The 15,000-nt window shown below is 35.4% G+C and overlaps 1 protein-coding gene across 1 annotated transcript in view; it reads left to right on the plus strand.

Annotated features, from left to right (window-relative positions):
- Rsrc1 (arginine and serine rich coiled-coil 1) overlaps nucleotides 1-15,000 on the plus strand; it is a 318,816-nt gene that overhangs the window by 140,719 nt on the left and 163,097 nt on the right. The window contains exon 7 of the mRNA XM_076933454.1: nucleotides 5,324-5,360. Coding sequence (XP_076789569.1) covers nucleotides 5,324-5,360 — 37 coding nt within the window. The remainder of the gene's footprint in view (nucleotides 1-5,323; nucleotides 5,361-15,000) is intronic.

The raw sequence follows: 15,000 nt of genomic DNA on the forward strand, positions 1-15,000 counted from the left end.
ATGGCCTCTGCTTTAGGGTTTCCTTCCTTCCTTCCTTCCTTCCTTCCTTCCTTCCTTCCTTCCTTCCTTCCTTCTTTCCTTCCTTCCTTCCTTCCTTCCTTCCTTCCTTCCTTCCTTCCTTCCTTCCTCCTTTCCTTTTCTTTCTTTTTTTCTTTCTTTCATTGGATATTTTATTTACATTTCAAATGTTATCCCCTTTCCAGGTTTCCCATCCAGAAACCCCCTATCCCATCCCCACTCTCCCTGCCTTTATGAGTGTGTTCTCCCACCCACCCACTCCCACCTTCCTGCCCTGACATTCCCCTATACTAGGGCATCAAACCCTCACAGGACCAAAGGCTGCTCCTTCCACTGATGTCCCACAAGGGCATCCTCTGCCACATATGTGACCTAAGCCATGTATCCCTCCATGTGTACTCTTTGGTTGGTAATCCAGTCCCGGGAGCTCCATGGGGTCTGACCTGTTGACACTGTTGCTCCCCACACGGGCCTGCAAACCCCTTCAGCTCCTTCAGTTCCTTCTCCAACTCCTCCATCAGGGACCTTGTGCTCAGTCCAATGGTTGGCTGGAAGCATCTGACTCTATATTTGTCTGGTGGAGCCTCTCAGGAGACAGCCATATCAGGCTAGGTTTGGCAACTGTACATAGGATGAAACCCCAGGTGGAGCAGTCTCTGGAAGGCCTTTCCTTCAGTCTCTGCTCCACATTTTGTCTCCATATTTTCTCCTTTGAATATTTTGTTCCCCCTTATAAGAAGCACTGAAGCATCCACACTTTGGTCTTCCTTCTTCTTGAGCTTTATATGGTCTGTGAATTGGATATTCCGAGATTTGTGGCTAATATGCATTTATTAATGAGTGCATACCATGTGTGTTCTTTTGTGATTGGGTTACCTCACTCAGGATGGTATTCTCAAGTTCCATCTATTTGCCTAAGAATTTCATGAAGTCATTGTTTTTAACAGCTAAAGAGTATTCCATTGTATAAATGTACCACATTTTCTGTATCCATTACTCTGTTGAGAGACATCTGGGTTGTTTCTAGCTTCTGGCTATTATAAATATGGTGACTATGAACATAGTGGAGCATGTGTCTTTACTATATGTTGGAGCATCTTCTGGGTATATTCCCAGGAGTGGTATAGCTATGTCCTCAGGTAATACTATGTCCAGTTTTCTGAGGAACCTCCAGACTGATTTCCAGAGTGGTTGTATCAGCTTGCAATCCCATCAGCAATGGAGGAGTGTTCCTCTTTCTCCACATCGTCACCAGCATCTGCTATCACCTGAGTTTTTGAACTTAGCCATTCTGACTGGTGTGAGGTGGAATCTCAGGGTCATTTTAATTTTCATTTCCCTGTTGTCTAAGGATGCTGAACATTTCTTTAGGTACTTCTCGCCATTTGAGTTTCCTCTGTTGAGAATTCTCTGTACAGCTCTGTTCCCCATTTTTTAATAGAGTTATTTGGTTCTCTGGAGTCTAACTTCTTGAGTTCTTTGTATATATTGGATATGAGCCCTCTATCGGATGTAGGATTGTTAAAGATTTTTTCCCAATTTGTTGGTTGCTGTTTAGTCCTATTGATCGTGGTTTTTGCCTTACAGAAGCATTGCAGTTTTATGATGTCCCATTTGTCGATTCTTGATTTAGAATATAAGCCATTGGTGTTCTGTTTGAAGACCTAGAAATGAACCCACACACCTATGGTCAGTTGATCTTTGACAAAGGAACTAAAACCATGGAGTGGAAAAAAGACAGCATTTTTAACTAATGGTGCTGGTTCAACTGGTGGTCAACATGTAGACAAATGCAAATTGATTCGTTCTTTTCTTCCTGTACAAAGCTCAAGTCCAAGTGGATCAAGGACCTCCACATAAAACCAGATACACTAAATTTAATAGAAGAGAAAGTGGGGAAAAGCCTTGAACACATGGGCACGGGGGAAAATTTTCTGCTTTAGTTCTTGACTACAGGTTTCACCTTCAGCTACTCCCCTGACTTCCCTACATGATCGACTATAAACTGGAGGAAGTAAATCCTTTCCTCCCCAACTTCCTTTGGATCAAGGTGTTATCATCACAGTAGAAAAATAACTAAGATTGGGTGGTACTGGGCAAGGCTGTTCAGAGACCTAACCTGAAACTGTCACATGTTCTGATTCAGGCATTATAAAGTGGGTGCTGGAATATAAATTATTTTTAATAATATGTTAAAAACTTTAATATATTTTGTCAAGGAATTTTCTTTATGTTGCTTTAATTGGGAAACTAAATGAAGTTTGTGACTTGTAATAAATTATGTCATGCAACATGTCCAGGGTGTTACAGAAACATTTTGGAAGAACTCTTTATATTGTGGATAAGAGAGATATTTTCTTCCATTGAAACATAGTTTAGGAGTCCCAAAAGTTTATTTGGTCGCAAAATAAGAATTGCAGGAGACTAAGAGAAAGGAGCATTTTGGGTGCATATGTGGGATCTCAATATGAGTGAAAACCAGATTAATAGTCTGTCCATTTTGGCCATTACTGTCAGTTTCCATGTGACATAGCTTTGACAAGATGCATGTGTTAAGAAAACATACGTTAGAAAGATTTCACTTTTTTATAGAAACTACATTGACATTGAATAAGAAAGGAGCCATTGGGGTTTATTTAGATGCTGGTACAGTGATTTCTGTGAGAAAAGAGGATGGTTTCAAATAAGGTACCACCTGTGAAACAGACAAAAAGTGTGCTTAGTTGATAATCACTAAGAATAGAGGATAGCCAAGACTCTGGTAGATTATATTTATTTGCAGTTGGTAGTGAATGAAGAGATGCCCCAATGATAATAACTACTTTTCTCTCTGATATACCATCTAAAATGCATACTTACAAAAAACACTGTGGCCAGGTGTGTTACTACCTGCCTTTAATTCCAACAATAAGGTGACAATGGCATGTGGATCTCTGAGTTTGAAGTTAGTCTGGTCTACCTAGTGAGTTACAGAAAAGTACCTATCTCTTTCTGTCTTACTGTACTGTATTTCCAAATCTTCTTGACTTTAATCCCTTAACCTGTGCTGCTTACAAAGTAACTCAAAGTTTCTAAGCTTTTTTATGCTCAATCCAGCATACTAAAAGTAAATGAACACTTCTGCTGCCTGGCACTTACCTTTATCTATCTCTTCTGCTGATTCTAGCACGATTAGCAAAACTGTACATTCAATCTGAAATGTAAGGTTTAGTGAAACTCATTCTCTAATCTCTGTAAATTACTGCAAAATGTGAGAGGAAAATCTGTGTATAATTATCTCTAATTTTATTATTATAAGTATGATGTGTTTAATTGAATCCAAATTCAAATCTTGGTTTTCACAAGGACATTCTATGATTATTTGAGTCACTGAGAATTTAAACTACCTATAACTCCATTTCTAGGGCAGCTAAGTCCTGTTCTGTACTATTTAGGCACCTGCACACACACACACATACACACACACACACACACACAGAGAGAGAGAGAGAGAGAGAGAGAGAGAGAGAGAGAGAGAGAGAGAGAGAGAGAGAGAGAGAGACAGAGAGAGAATTTTGCTTTAATTTAGTTTAAATTATGAGTATATTTGTGGGGCATTTTCAGGTCCTCATGGAGGCAAGAAAAAACATTTCATCCCCTGAGGTTGGAGTTACAGGTACTTGAGAGCTAGTTGGTATGGGTGTTGGAAAGCAACATATTCTTTGCAAGTTCAGCACACATTCTTAACTTTTGAGCCATCTAGCCAACCCAAAATAAATCTTTAAAAATTTTGTAAGACCTGTAATCATCCTGTAACTAAAATATTGCTTGATCAGAGAAGCAAAGTCAAAGTCCATTTGACACTAATACACTAATGTAGATTACAGTATCCACCCCCACCCCGCCCAAAAATCCACCTGGGAACTGGAAAGATGGCTCAGCATGTAAGAGTACTTACTACGAATTGTAGAGGAGCCAAATGGCTTACAAATGCCTTTATAGTTTCCAAGGATTCTGACAGCCTCTTCTGGTCTTCATGGGGACTGCATGCATGTGTGGTATACATACAGTCATGCTGTCTCACATGCATATACACAAAACTTTAAAAATATGAACCTCTACAATGTATTTAAGACATAGGGCCAGAGGCCCCTAATTTGGAACTGAACTGAATGCCCTGTGTACTTGCTTGTATGGTACCAGAAGTTACCAGGCATGCTTCTAAAGGAGTGAGACCATCAGCAGCATTGAGAGTGTCAGAGAGTTTGCTATGGAACTATGGCTTGTAGTAATGTCAGAAACTATGCCCAGAGAGCATCACAAGCAAGACTGCCTAAACATGAGCTGAACAGAGACAGCCACAGACATGCTAAAGTGAATGGGAAAAGACCATGAGCCTTTAACTTTACACAGAGAACTACAGGCAATGAAGGAATGCTCAAGAGCACACCAATTGCTTAGCTAATACCAAATGGTCAGTTCTAAAGTCATACATGCAGGCAGGCAGGCAGACAGACAGACAGACATAGACAGAGCAGATTATATTTTGAAATATAAATGAGTACACATCCAAATATGAGGATGTAAAATAATGAACAAAAGAGGTCATGAATTTGAAAATGAGGAAGGGAGGTTGTTTTGGAGGACTGTGCAGAGTAAATGGAAGGAGGAAATGGTGTAATTAATAAAATTGAAACATAAAAGAAAAATATATTTTTAAAAACCTACATATTTTCATCAGATGTCTAAATTGTCTTTGCAACTTGTATATATTTAATTTTAGTTCCCTAGCAGTTTCTTCTATACTCAAAAACAAAATATTAATTATATTATATATGATTTTTGTTGACATTTTTCTCAATATAGTAATTACAGGTCTTGACTTATAGTGAAACTAAATAGGTATTAAAATTATTTTGTCAATGTTTTATTATTTACCTGTGTACTCAGAAGTATACAATTTTAGAGTCTAAGTGGTAGATAGATTTTAGGATTAAGCAGTTTTATCTTAAGGCTGCAATGTAAGTAAATATATTGTGTGATTACTAAATTAAGAATGGGCTTGACATTTTTTGTTGTTCTCCACTGAAAGAAAAAATATGAAAATTTCTTTCGTTAGTTTTAAAGGTAATACTTCATCGAAAGAAAATATTCTCTGTTGGTGGAAATTTCTCCTTAAAAACAGTTATTAGGAATGTTAGTAAAAGTAAATTAAAAATTGTAAGAATTTATAAAGCAATTTTAGATAAAGATAAATTAGAGCAGACAAGGGTTTAGCAGCCATTTAGACCTTTTATTTTTCTCTCTCCCTCTCTCTTTTTTTTAGGGATTCTGGAAACATCAAAGCTGGATTAGAACATCTGGTAAGCTCTAAGTTTCTCTTGAACATTTGCATCGTCTTTGATATGTGCATCCTAAATGAACACTTTTGGATGAGTTTTGAATGCCTTGCATTGAGAAAGTCAGCCATTTCCCAAAGGCTCAGCCTACTGTTACTATGTGAAGGCACTTACCTTTTCATTTATCTTACTATTTCAAGGGAATTAAATTTTTTTAAATTACCTTTTTTTGATGTAAAGATGAAATAAAATGAATGACAATCCTTGGATTGATGATTGCTTTAATTAGAAGCAAAATTTGGTGTAGAAATTTTGGCATATCTTGATCTGACAAAAACAAGCACATGTTTTAAGAAAATACCGTCAAATACTGCATATATAAAGTGGTATGTGTCAGCCATTAACAGCTTTGAAAGAAGTGCATAGCTTTGTTTTTCCTAATGTCTTTCTTTATGAATAATGCATTGATTTAACCTATATTCAGTTTTAGTATATAAAATAATTGAGATGCACAATTTTGTGTTGAGCAAGCATTTTAAAAGAACAAATAAAACTTAAACTGATTTAACATTAAAATCTGTCCATAGATTTAAAAAATTGGAAAAAATCCCTTTTACAACAATTCACTGGATAGTGTTCACTATAGCATTAAGTAGTTCATTTAAACAGAGCCTTATAAACTCATGCTCTGGTTTCTGGTCAAATCCAAATGTTGAATAATTAATGGTAGTGATCTTTTGTAAATACAGTCTAAGTACTTTTAAAATTGAGAAGCTTCATTCATATATCATACTCTAGCTTTGTTAACTATTAATGTACTTTTGATCTGCTTCCACAAAAGGAAAACAGTGGCAAGAGGCAGCTTCATGTTTTAAAATTAATTTTGCTCTTTGACAGTTTCGTGTGTGTGTGTGTGTGTGTGTGTGTGTGTGTGTGTGTGTGTGTGTGTAATGCATTATGGTTATTTCTTCCTCACCTGGCAGCTTAATTTTCACTAACAGAAATTTCAGAGTTAGAAAGGTTTATTTTTAACAACTGAAGGGACCCAAGAAACCCTAGATCTTTCAAAATCTTCCTAAAAAAAGAATGTTTTTAAAATTTATGTAACTTAATTAGAAGAGTTTAGTAATGTCAGAAAAAAATAAATAACATTGTGATTGTCATCAATGAACAGTATTTCCAAGTTTCTATTTATCATTTAATTATGATGTAAGTATTTTAGGACATTAAAAATCAAAATAAAAATGTTAATTGAAACATCATGCTCCTGTATCAATTGGTAGTTTATATTAAAGGGATATATAATACTGTCATGTCATTATGAAATTTTGTAATTGCCTTTTAATTTATTATCTAATTTAAAATTTTAGGCATCTGGATGGCTCAGTAGGCAAACATATTACCACAGGTCTTATGACCCAAGCTAGACCACAGGCACCTATTTTATGGAAAGCGAGATCAGACTTCCAATTGCTTCTTTTTGTTAAAAATAAATCTCCCCCCTCTCTTTGTCTCTCATAAAATAGTCAAAACAATCAAAAAATGATTGTAAATAGCAAAAAATAAAATAGAAAAATGAAGTGAAAAACATATTAAAATGGAGTTCTATATTGGTCAGCTATTTCTGAGTATGGGGCCTTGTATTAGTGATTCACAGTGTCACTCAGCGGAGAAAACTGGTTTTCCCTCCCCAGCAGGCAACAATTTGAAATCACTTCTTGGTTACAGATAGATCCCTCAGGACGCTGAAACAACCTGCACTCATTTTAGTTAGAGAAAAAATATCTTGCAGTACTCTTTAACTGGGAAGCAAGAGAATCTTGGTACATTGCTAGAAAGTTATATTTTAAAAAGTGTCTACTGAAAAGATGCCCTTCTTCATCTGAGGAATACCATACCCATTTCATTTAATTAGAAATACAGGTTTAAGACTCTGGAAGACTCTGGAATGTAGTACTTTCCATGAACAGACTCTGAGCTGAACCAGACACATCTGGGTCTCCTTAATTCAGCTTCCCTTTGGCTGTCTCCATAATGTTACTTAAGGCAAAAGGAGAGATACCTGTCACCCTTTGGAGGTCCTTGCCTTGTTCAAGCCTGATCACCTGAATTTAATCCCAGTTGAGATCCAGTTCCACAGAGACCTCCACATGTGCAGTGACACATCAATGTGCATATTAAAGAATAAGAAATAAAAAGGTTTTAAAACGTCTTTGAAGTTAAATAAGTTTTAATTCATTTATAATTTAACTTGCTTTATTAAAATACCCAGAGCTGCCAATGAAGCACCAAGAAAAAGAACTTTAAAGGAAGGACTCAGAACTTTCTTACAAAGTCATACTTTGGTTTTTACTGATAATACCTCCAAAATGACAGTAGTATCTCTGACATGTGAGTGAAAAACAGCATTTGTTCATTTAAAGAGAACAGGCCCAAAAGTATTACAATATAGTCATTAGTCATTAGTCAAATATATTCAGCTAGTCATTAAGATTGTACAGTGAAGAACAAGACCATAGTAGACAAAAGCATTTTGAAACACAGTGTTAAGTGGTAATTTAAAGAATCAAGTATTTTATTTTTTACCTATAACATGTTCTAAGGTATGAAGTGGGTAGTAGTGTTTGGGTAGATGTCAGGAGGCCATGGGTTGTATCACTATTTCCACCAAAAACAGAGAACCCAAACCTGTATTAGTTGGTATAGCTTTGTTCTTTTAGAGAAGTAAGAGAATTATTTTCATAACCTTATGCCATCAGTTAACATAACTGCTTGATACAAAAATCAGTTTGTTTTAAGATAAAAAGTAATGTGATATGTAACAAATGAAAAATGTTAAAAGGATAATTACTATTCCCATTTAAATCCATGTTCACTTAGATACTGATTTAATTCCTCAATCTGAATCATATTTTCAGAATATTTAAAATATGGACAAAAAGGATACAGGAATAGAATGTGCATGTTAACAAGAATTGTGTTGGTTTAATGAGTCAACACTAGATTATTAAAATTTTACTATAGGACATTGGTCAGGTTTTTAAATACCCACAAATAGAAATTATAAGAACCATAAAAGTCTAATTAGACTCTTTCCTCATGAAAAGCAACATTATCTTCTTCCCTCTCTTCTTTTCTGTTTGTTCTGACAATCTCCCGATAGTTATAGTATCAGTCCTCCCGCCTCCTCCTCTGCTGTCTGAACATATCTTCTTTACCTTCCATACTTGAGTCAAAGAAAATGCTTTACTACTAACAGCAACAGAAAGTCTGTGCAGAAGGGGTTCCTTGGAAACCCCAGTTTCATGACGTGATGACCTGTATTCTCTGAGTTGTGTGACAGCTCAGGAATTCGAGTGTATGGGGTCTAAGCAGCCACAACTTTTTGCTTGTTATTCTACTTTCATAGCAACAAATACTCCACACCAGGCAGTCCTCTATCAGCATCTTCTAAGACTATTAAAAAGTTTGTAGAGATGATTCAGAGTAAGCTGCTGTAAGATACCTGGAAGTGCTGTAGAGAGTTGTCTGTCTCTTTAGAATTGACGTTTGGGACAGTGGACAGTGTGTGTTTTGGGGTACTGATGTCTTCTCCCTCTCCCTTTGGTTCACTTTCTCAGCATGCTGAGGTCACTCTTACATTCCTCCTTTTGCTCTTGTTGGATCAGGACCCCTTTACTAGAATATATTTTGTATACTACTGTTCTGTGTTCTCATGCTGTTTTAGAATAGGTTGTAAAGTTAAGTATATTATCTTTAACTTCAGTTTGCGGTGAGTACCCTGTTTCCCTCTTGTTTTGAAGAAACCCGTATTCTGGTCCAGTTGCCATGGAAGGCTCCTGACATCTTTATTCCAAGCTATATTTCTAGAATTTAACCATTTGAATGATAATTTAGCTTTCTTTAAAATCCTGTCTTGTATTACATTACTTTGACTCTTAACATGATTCTATTAATACCTTGGTTTATACTATTTTCTTGATCTCTCATCTACTACCCTTATTTACTTTTATTTAATGATTTTATTTATTTATTTTTGCCTTGAGATATTGTCATTTTTCTTTTATTTTTCTTTGTCCTTTAAAGTCCTCTCTTGCCAGGCAGTGATGGCATACACCTTTAATCCCAGCACTTGGGAGGCAGAGGCAGGCTGATCTGAGTTCGAGGTCAGCCTAGTCTACAGAGTGAGTTCTAGGACAGCCAGGACTACACAGAGAAACCCTGTCGCAAACAAACAAACAAGTCCTCTCTTTTGCTAAGATAAATCTAAAAATTGTTTCTTTGTAAGTAGAAACGGAACTTTGTCATGTTTACAGATTTAAGTTTATTTCATAAAATTAATGTTTTAGATTATACTATTAAATATTAGCTCTGTTTCATTTTTTTGTCTCCAGGTACTGTGTGTGTGTGTGTGTGTGTGTGTGTGTGTGTGTGTGTGTGTGTGTGTCTGTCTGTCTGTCTGTCTGTCTGTCTGTGTGTCTATCTGTGTTTCTGTTTGTACAGTAACCTTTTACTTGTCTTTGCCTTTTGTCACAGTCATTGCTCATTTTACTCAATTTTTCATTAAATTTTCATTGAAATGTATTATTCTTTATTATAATTTATTCTTCATATCTGAGATAGCCTTCTATTTTTGTTTTTATATTTTAAATTTTCATGTGAAAATTTCTTTAGTCATATGTCCAAGTATTATGCTTTTGAATTAATTTCTGTCACAGAAATTTTACACAAAAGAAAATGTTTTGATTTCTATTTGCTGTTTACTTCTTATACAAGTCTGTATGGGGAAATGATTTTATGTATTTCTTTTAATCCTACACATTTTGTAGACATAACTTCTAGATCAAGGGTGACCTCTCCTGCAGTGCAGTGATGTGCAGGAGTTCAATAGGTGTTGAGAGAAAATAGAAGGTGGTCAGGTGTTGATTGAGCTGCTCCAGTTTCTTTTTACTGCCGCATTCTGCTTCTCTAGTCTTTCTCAGAGCCATGCTCCCTCTGCTGCTGCTTCTGGTCCTACTCACTCCCAAGTCTCATTTTTCTAGGAAAGCGGTTTCAGTATTTTGATGCTTTAGTGTTGTACCTCCACATACTGCTCCGCAACCCCGGGTTAATTGTTGTTGTAATTTGGGTTATCCTGTATCCTTAATACTATTAGTACTGTTTTTGTCAGTGAAAAGTGGCCTACGGATATTTTTACCTCAGAAAGAGAAGTTACTAATTAATAACAGAAAATGTTATAAACCAGTTTTTAGAAAACTCTGATGCTGTCAGAGCCTTGTACATGTGGTAAGCACAACCTTTGAATAGCCCTTGAATTCTAAGAAATCATCTTGCAGGTATACTGTAGTGTCATCAGCAGAACTCATCGTAGACTACTTCAAAGAACCCAGTGCCCACACTATAACATAGAAAACATAAGTGAAGAGGCTACTTTTAGTGTTTAGTCAGATCTTTTAATGACACTAAAAAGTCATGCTTCTACTTGATGAAATATAACATACAGATAAAATTCCTCTGACACTGACCCCAGAGTCTTGTCTTTTAGTGTGTCTCTCTGCAGGTGTAGAAGAGGAGCTGATTGATTAATGATGTTGTTGTTTCTGAATTCATGATCTTTAATGTTGTAGAGATTTGACTCTTAAGTTCTTGTCATATCAGGTTATTTTTTCCTCCCAGTTTATATTTTAAAATTCTGGAGCATATAGTAGATAATGCCCTGATTTGAAATCTCAAATTTATGTGTTTAATTTCACAGAAATCTTTAAAATAATTCAGTAATTTTTAATGATATGAACATGCAATCTTATTATTTCTTTTATGAAAAGGTATAAGTGATAAAGCTTGTATTTGTTTACAATAAAGCCATCACTGTTAATTAGGACAACTATGTATGGAATGATACCTCTTCCTCCTAGTAGAGGGTTTAGAGTCAGGAGATATTTATTAGTACGTGGAATGTGTGAAAAGCTGTCTCTGTTTAAAAGGAAAATTGATGTTCTTTGTTGGTATTTGCTAGGAGGTACTGATGTGCTGGTTCCCTGTGGTGGGGTACGCAGTCACTCACCTTCCTCAGTGTTCTAGTTCTAAAGTGTCTCTTCTTTTCTGATAAGTCACAGAGGTAAATGGTAGTGGATCCCAGTCAATTGGAAATCATCTGTAGGGGCAGATTCTTATTTTCAGGGTCTAGTTGATTTTCAGGGTCTAGTCAGGGGCATGCATTACAGGAAGTTTGAGGTGGAGCCAGTGCTTTGAGAACCAGTAGGAAAAAAATATATTAAAAGTTTTGTTTTAAAATGCAAGCAAAGTTTTCTGGATTAGGTAGAATCTAGACTCAGAGCCTGCAACTTATGAATACATTGTAAGCTGATTCATAAATCTGGAGAGACAGGTATTCTACAGATTATAGAGGGGCAAAAATATCCATCTTACTCTGCAAGAATAATGCTGGCAATAATTCTTTTTTTTTTTCCCCACAAGACGTGGGAGGAAGCGGGCGGGAGCAAGCTGGATTCGAACACACTGAGAGAGAGACAGCGCAGAGGGACCCACGCCCTCTGCAGGCGGATGCCTTAAGGGCTGCGCCACTGCCGGTTCGATGGCAATAATTCTTCTTTGGTTTTTTTTGTTTTTTTTTTTTTCCCTCCTTTACTGTGTATCAAGTGATATGTTTCTCAGGACTGTTGCTGAATAGTAGTAGTAATAATAATAATAATAATAATAATAATAATAATAATAATAATAATAATAATAATAATGTGTTCAACATAGGTAGATAATTGCAATAAGTGATAAAGGAGTCTTTTGATAAGAGTTTTAAGGGTTTACAGCTTTAAGTGAGATTTACAATAGATAGATAGATAGATAGATAGATAGATAGATAGATAGATAGATAGATGGCAAGCAAAAGAACTCTGGAGCCATACCTGTGGGTTTCATCTCCCCACAGAGGTCTCATTTGTGTTTCTAACACTGTATAACATTTGAAAGTGATGACCACTTGTCTTTGTGGTCAAACAGCACAGTCTGACCATTCTGAGTGTTGAAAAGCAACTATCATTAATAGCTTTTTTAGCCCCTCAGTGGTTTGTAAGACTATGTTGCTGCCTGCCAGCCATGTAGATAACTCCATTGCTATTGTATAATCATCAATAATGCTACTGGGTCCTAATAAAAGCCTCTCCCTCTGTTTTAGGCAATTTTGCATAAAACTTATAAATCAAACTGCTGTCTTTTCAGTTCTCAGAAGAAGAGTTGCCTTTAACACAATCATAATCATAGTGTATACATTTGATACAGTTGAGTATTAAGTTAACCTGTAAAATGAACAAGAGAATTATAGGGACTGGTTTCTCTCTCACTGTGTTCTAAACAGTATTATTTATAATTGTACAAATCAGATAGAGAATATAGCTACTTTAAATGTACCACTGCTGTGCATTCCCTCTATAATGTGGTAACACCAGTTTAATGTATTGTCTCTTGTCTCTATTTAAGGCAGTGGTTCTCAACTTATAGGTCACAACCCATTTGGGGATTGAATGACTCTTTCACAGGGTTTGCTTAAGCCCACGAGAACACATAGATATTTACATTATGATTCCTAACAGTAGCAAAATTAAAGTTATGAAGTAAAAATAAAAATAACTTTATAGTTGGGGGTCACCACAATGCAAGGAACTGTATTTAAGGGTCACAGAACTAGGAAGGTTGAGAAGCACTGATTTAAGAGCTCCACTAGATCTACCAGTGCTCTATAGCTTTCTTACCTAAGTCAGTGTTTCTTGGATGCTCATGATAAAAATGCATGTAGAATAGACCATTTCCTCAAGCTGTAATTTTAAAATCCAACTACATGGTGCTTTCTTTTTCTTCACAGAAGACCTTTTTAACTGAAAAGTGTATTTCAGCAATATTTGCAAATTAAAGTAATTTGATGTGGATTCAGTGTTAATTTCCTATTACAGTCATGGTTTTATAGGCAGTTCATAGGTCTTAGACCTAAAACCAGCCCAAATTCCAGTGAGAAATAGTGTCATTGTTAGCAGTTCATGTTTTCAGTTCTGTTTTAATCAACTGCAAATTTGTTACATGTTAAAGTAAATGATTAGTAACTGTTATCCAGTCTTCCAAATAGGAAAACATAAGACCCTTTCTCTGCCAACCCCAGATTTTTCCATAGTCCATAGAGGTGACTGACTGTTCCATTTTTGAGAGATAATGTCTTGTGAAAAAATACTGTCAAACTTGTGCTTTAACAAAGAAAGAGATCAAACAGTATTTGAGCTATTACTAATAGTGAGAGATTTATGTTCAATACACATGAATTTTTCTTAACTTTTATGTACCCATGCTTCTTAAAGTTTTTAAAAGTAAACACCCTAAATTAACTGGGATAACCTCTATAACTTTCCCATTAGCCACAGACTTCAGAGTCATACCTTCTTGAATCTGCATCTATATAGTAACTGAGTAACTTTTCATGTTTTCTGTATGGTAGTTCAGAACACTATAGGCTTGCTTCTTTGCAGGGAATTCCAGGGGATACTCTGGTATTTAAGGGTGTCCTTAAGGCCTAACTTATTTGCAGCAACAAAGAGAAAACCTACAATCAGATATCTTGCCTCCCTGCATCAAAGTGTTATGAATCAGAATAGAAAATGTCTATACAAAACACCACATTAAGCCATACTCATTATCATATGTCACCAAACCAAAGCTTTAACAAATTGCAGCCTGTATACTTTAGGGTTTTAGGAAGAGCACACCATAAGGATCAGAAGAATATGGTTTTACTTTGTTACTCCAAGGAAGCACACAGATGCTGATTCATTTAATTCATTTTCTCCTTTATGTACTGGAGAATCAATAATGTATGGATATTAACCAAAGCATAAGACTTTCTACAAGTATGATCTTGTTATATAGAAACAGAAAATTATCATAACTGTTTTAGTTATATAAAACAGTATTTGAATTCCAGTGTGCTCAAAGTAGCCTATGAGAAAATACTATACTCTGTATGCTTATAACATTTCTTTTAAAAACATCACTATGTACTTTTAAGTGCCCTGTAATAATACATGCTCATTGTACTAGGTAAATAGTGATATAGAAAAATAGTGCTATACAAAAACATCTACCTGCCATAAATCTAATGTTTATTAGTATCCATCCTCCCAGCATTGTGTTTAAGCATATAATATATGTGATGTTTATAACAGTCAGTCTTTGTTTGATTAGGATCATATACACATGACACTGATATTTGTTGAATCTATATCAAAATATTGTGAGTTAATACTTCCATTGTCTTTTAACATTTTAGGAGAAGTTTGAGAGCCACATAATTTATAATAACAGTGCACATTTAGTTTATTTCCAGTTTTGGTTACCTTGATGACAGTATGTCCAAGAAGAGGTTAACAATAAACACAGCAGTCAACATGGGGAGCTAAGAGTTACTATCTTAAAAAAAATTCTATTTAGTACTTTAAAAACCATCTAATTTCATTAGAAAAGACAAACTTAGAAAAGACAGATTGAAAGGATATTTATATTTTTTAGGTTTATTATATCCAAAATTTTAAAAATTAACCTCACATAGTATTTAAAACAATCTCTATTTTATTCAGTATTGATGTTCACTTTATCATGTAATATCAAG

This window comes from Arvicanthis niloticus, chromosome 4 (genome assembly GCF_011762505.2).
Source record: "Arvicanthis niloticus isolate mArvNil1 chromosome 4, mArvNil1.pat.X, whole genome shotgun sequence".
NCBI lineage: Eukaryota > Metazoa > Chordata > Mammalia > Rodentia > Muridae > Arvicanthis > Arvicanthis niloticus.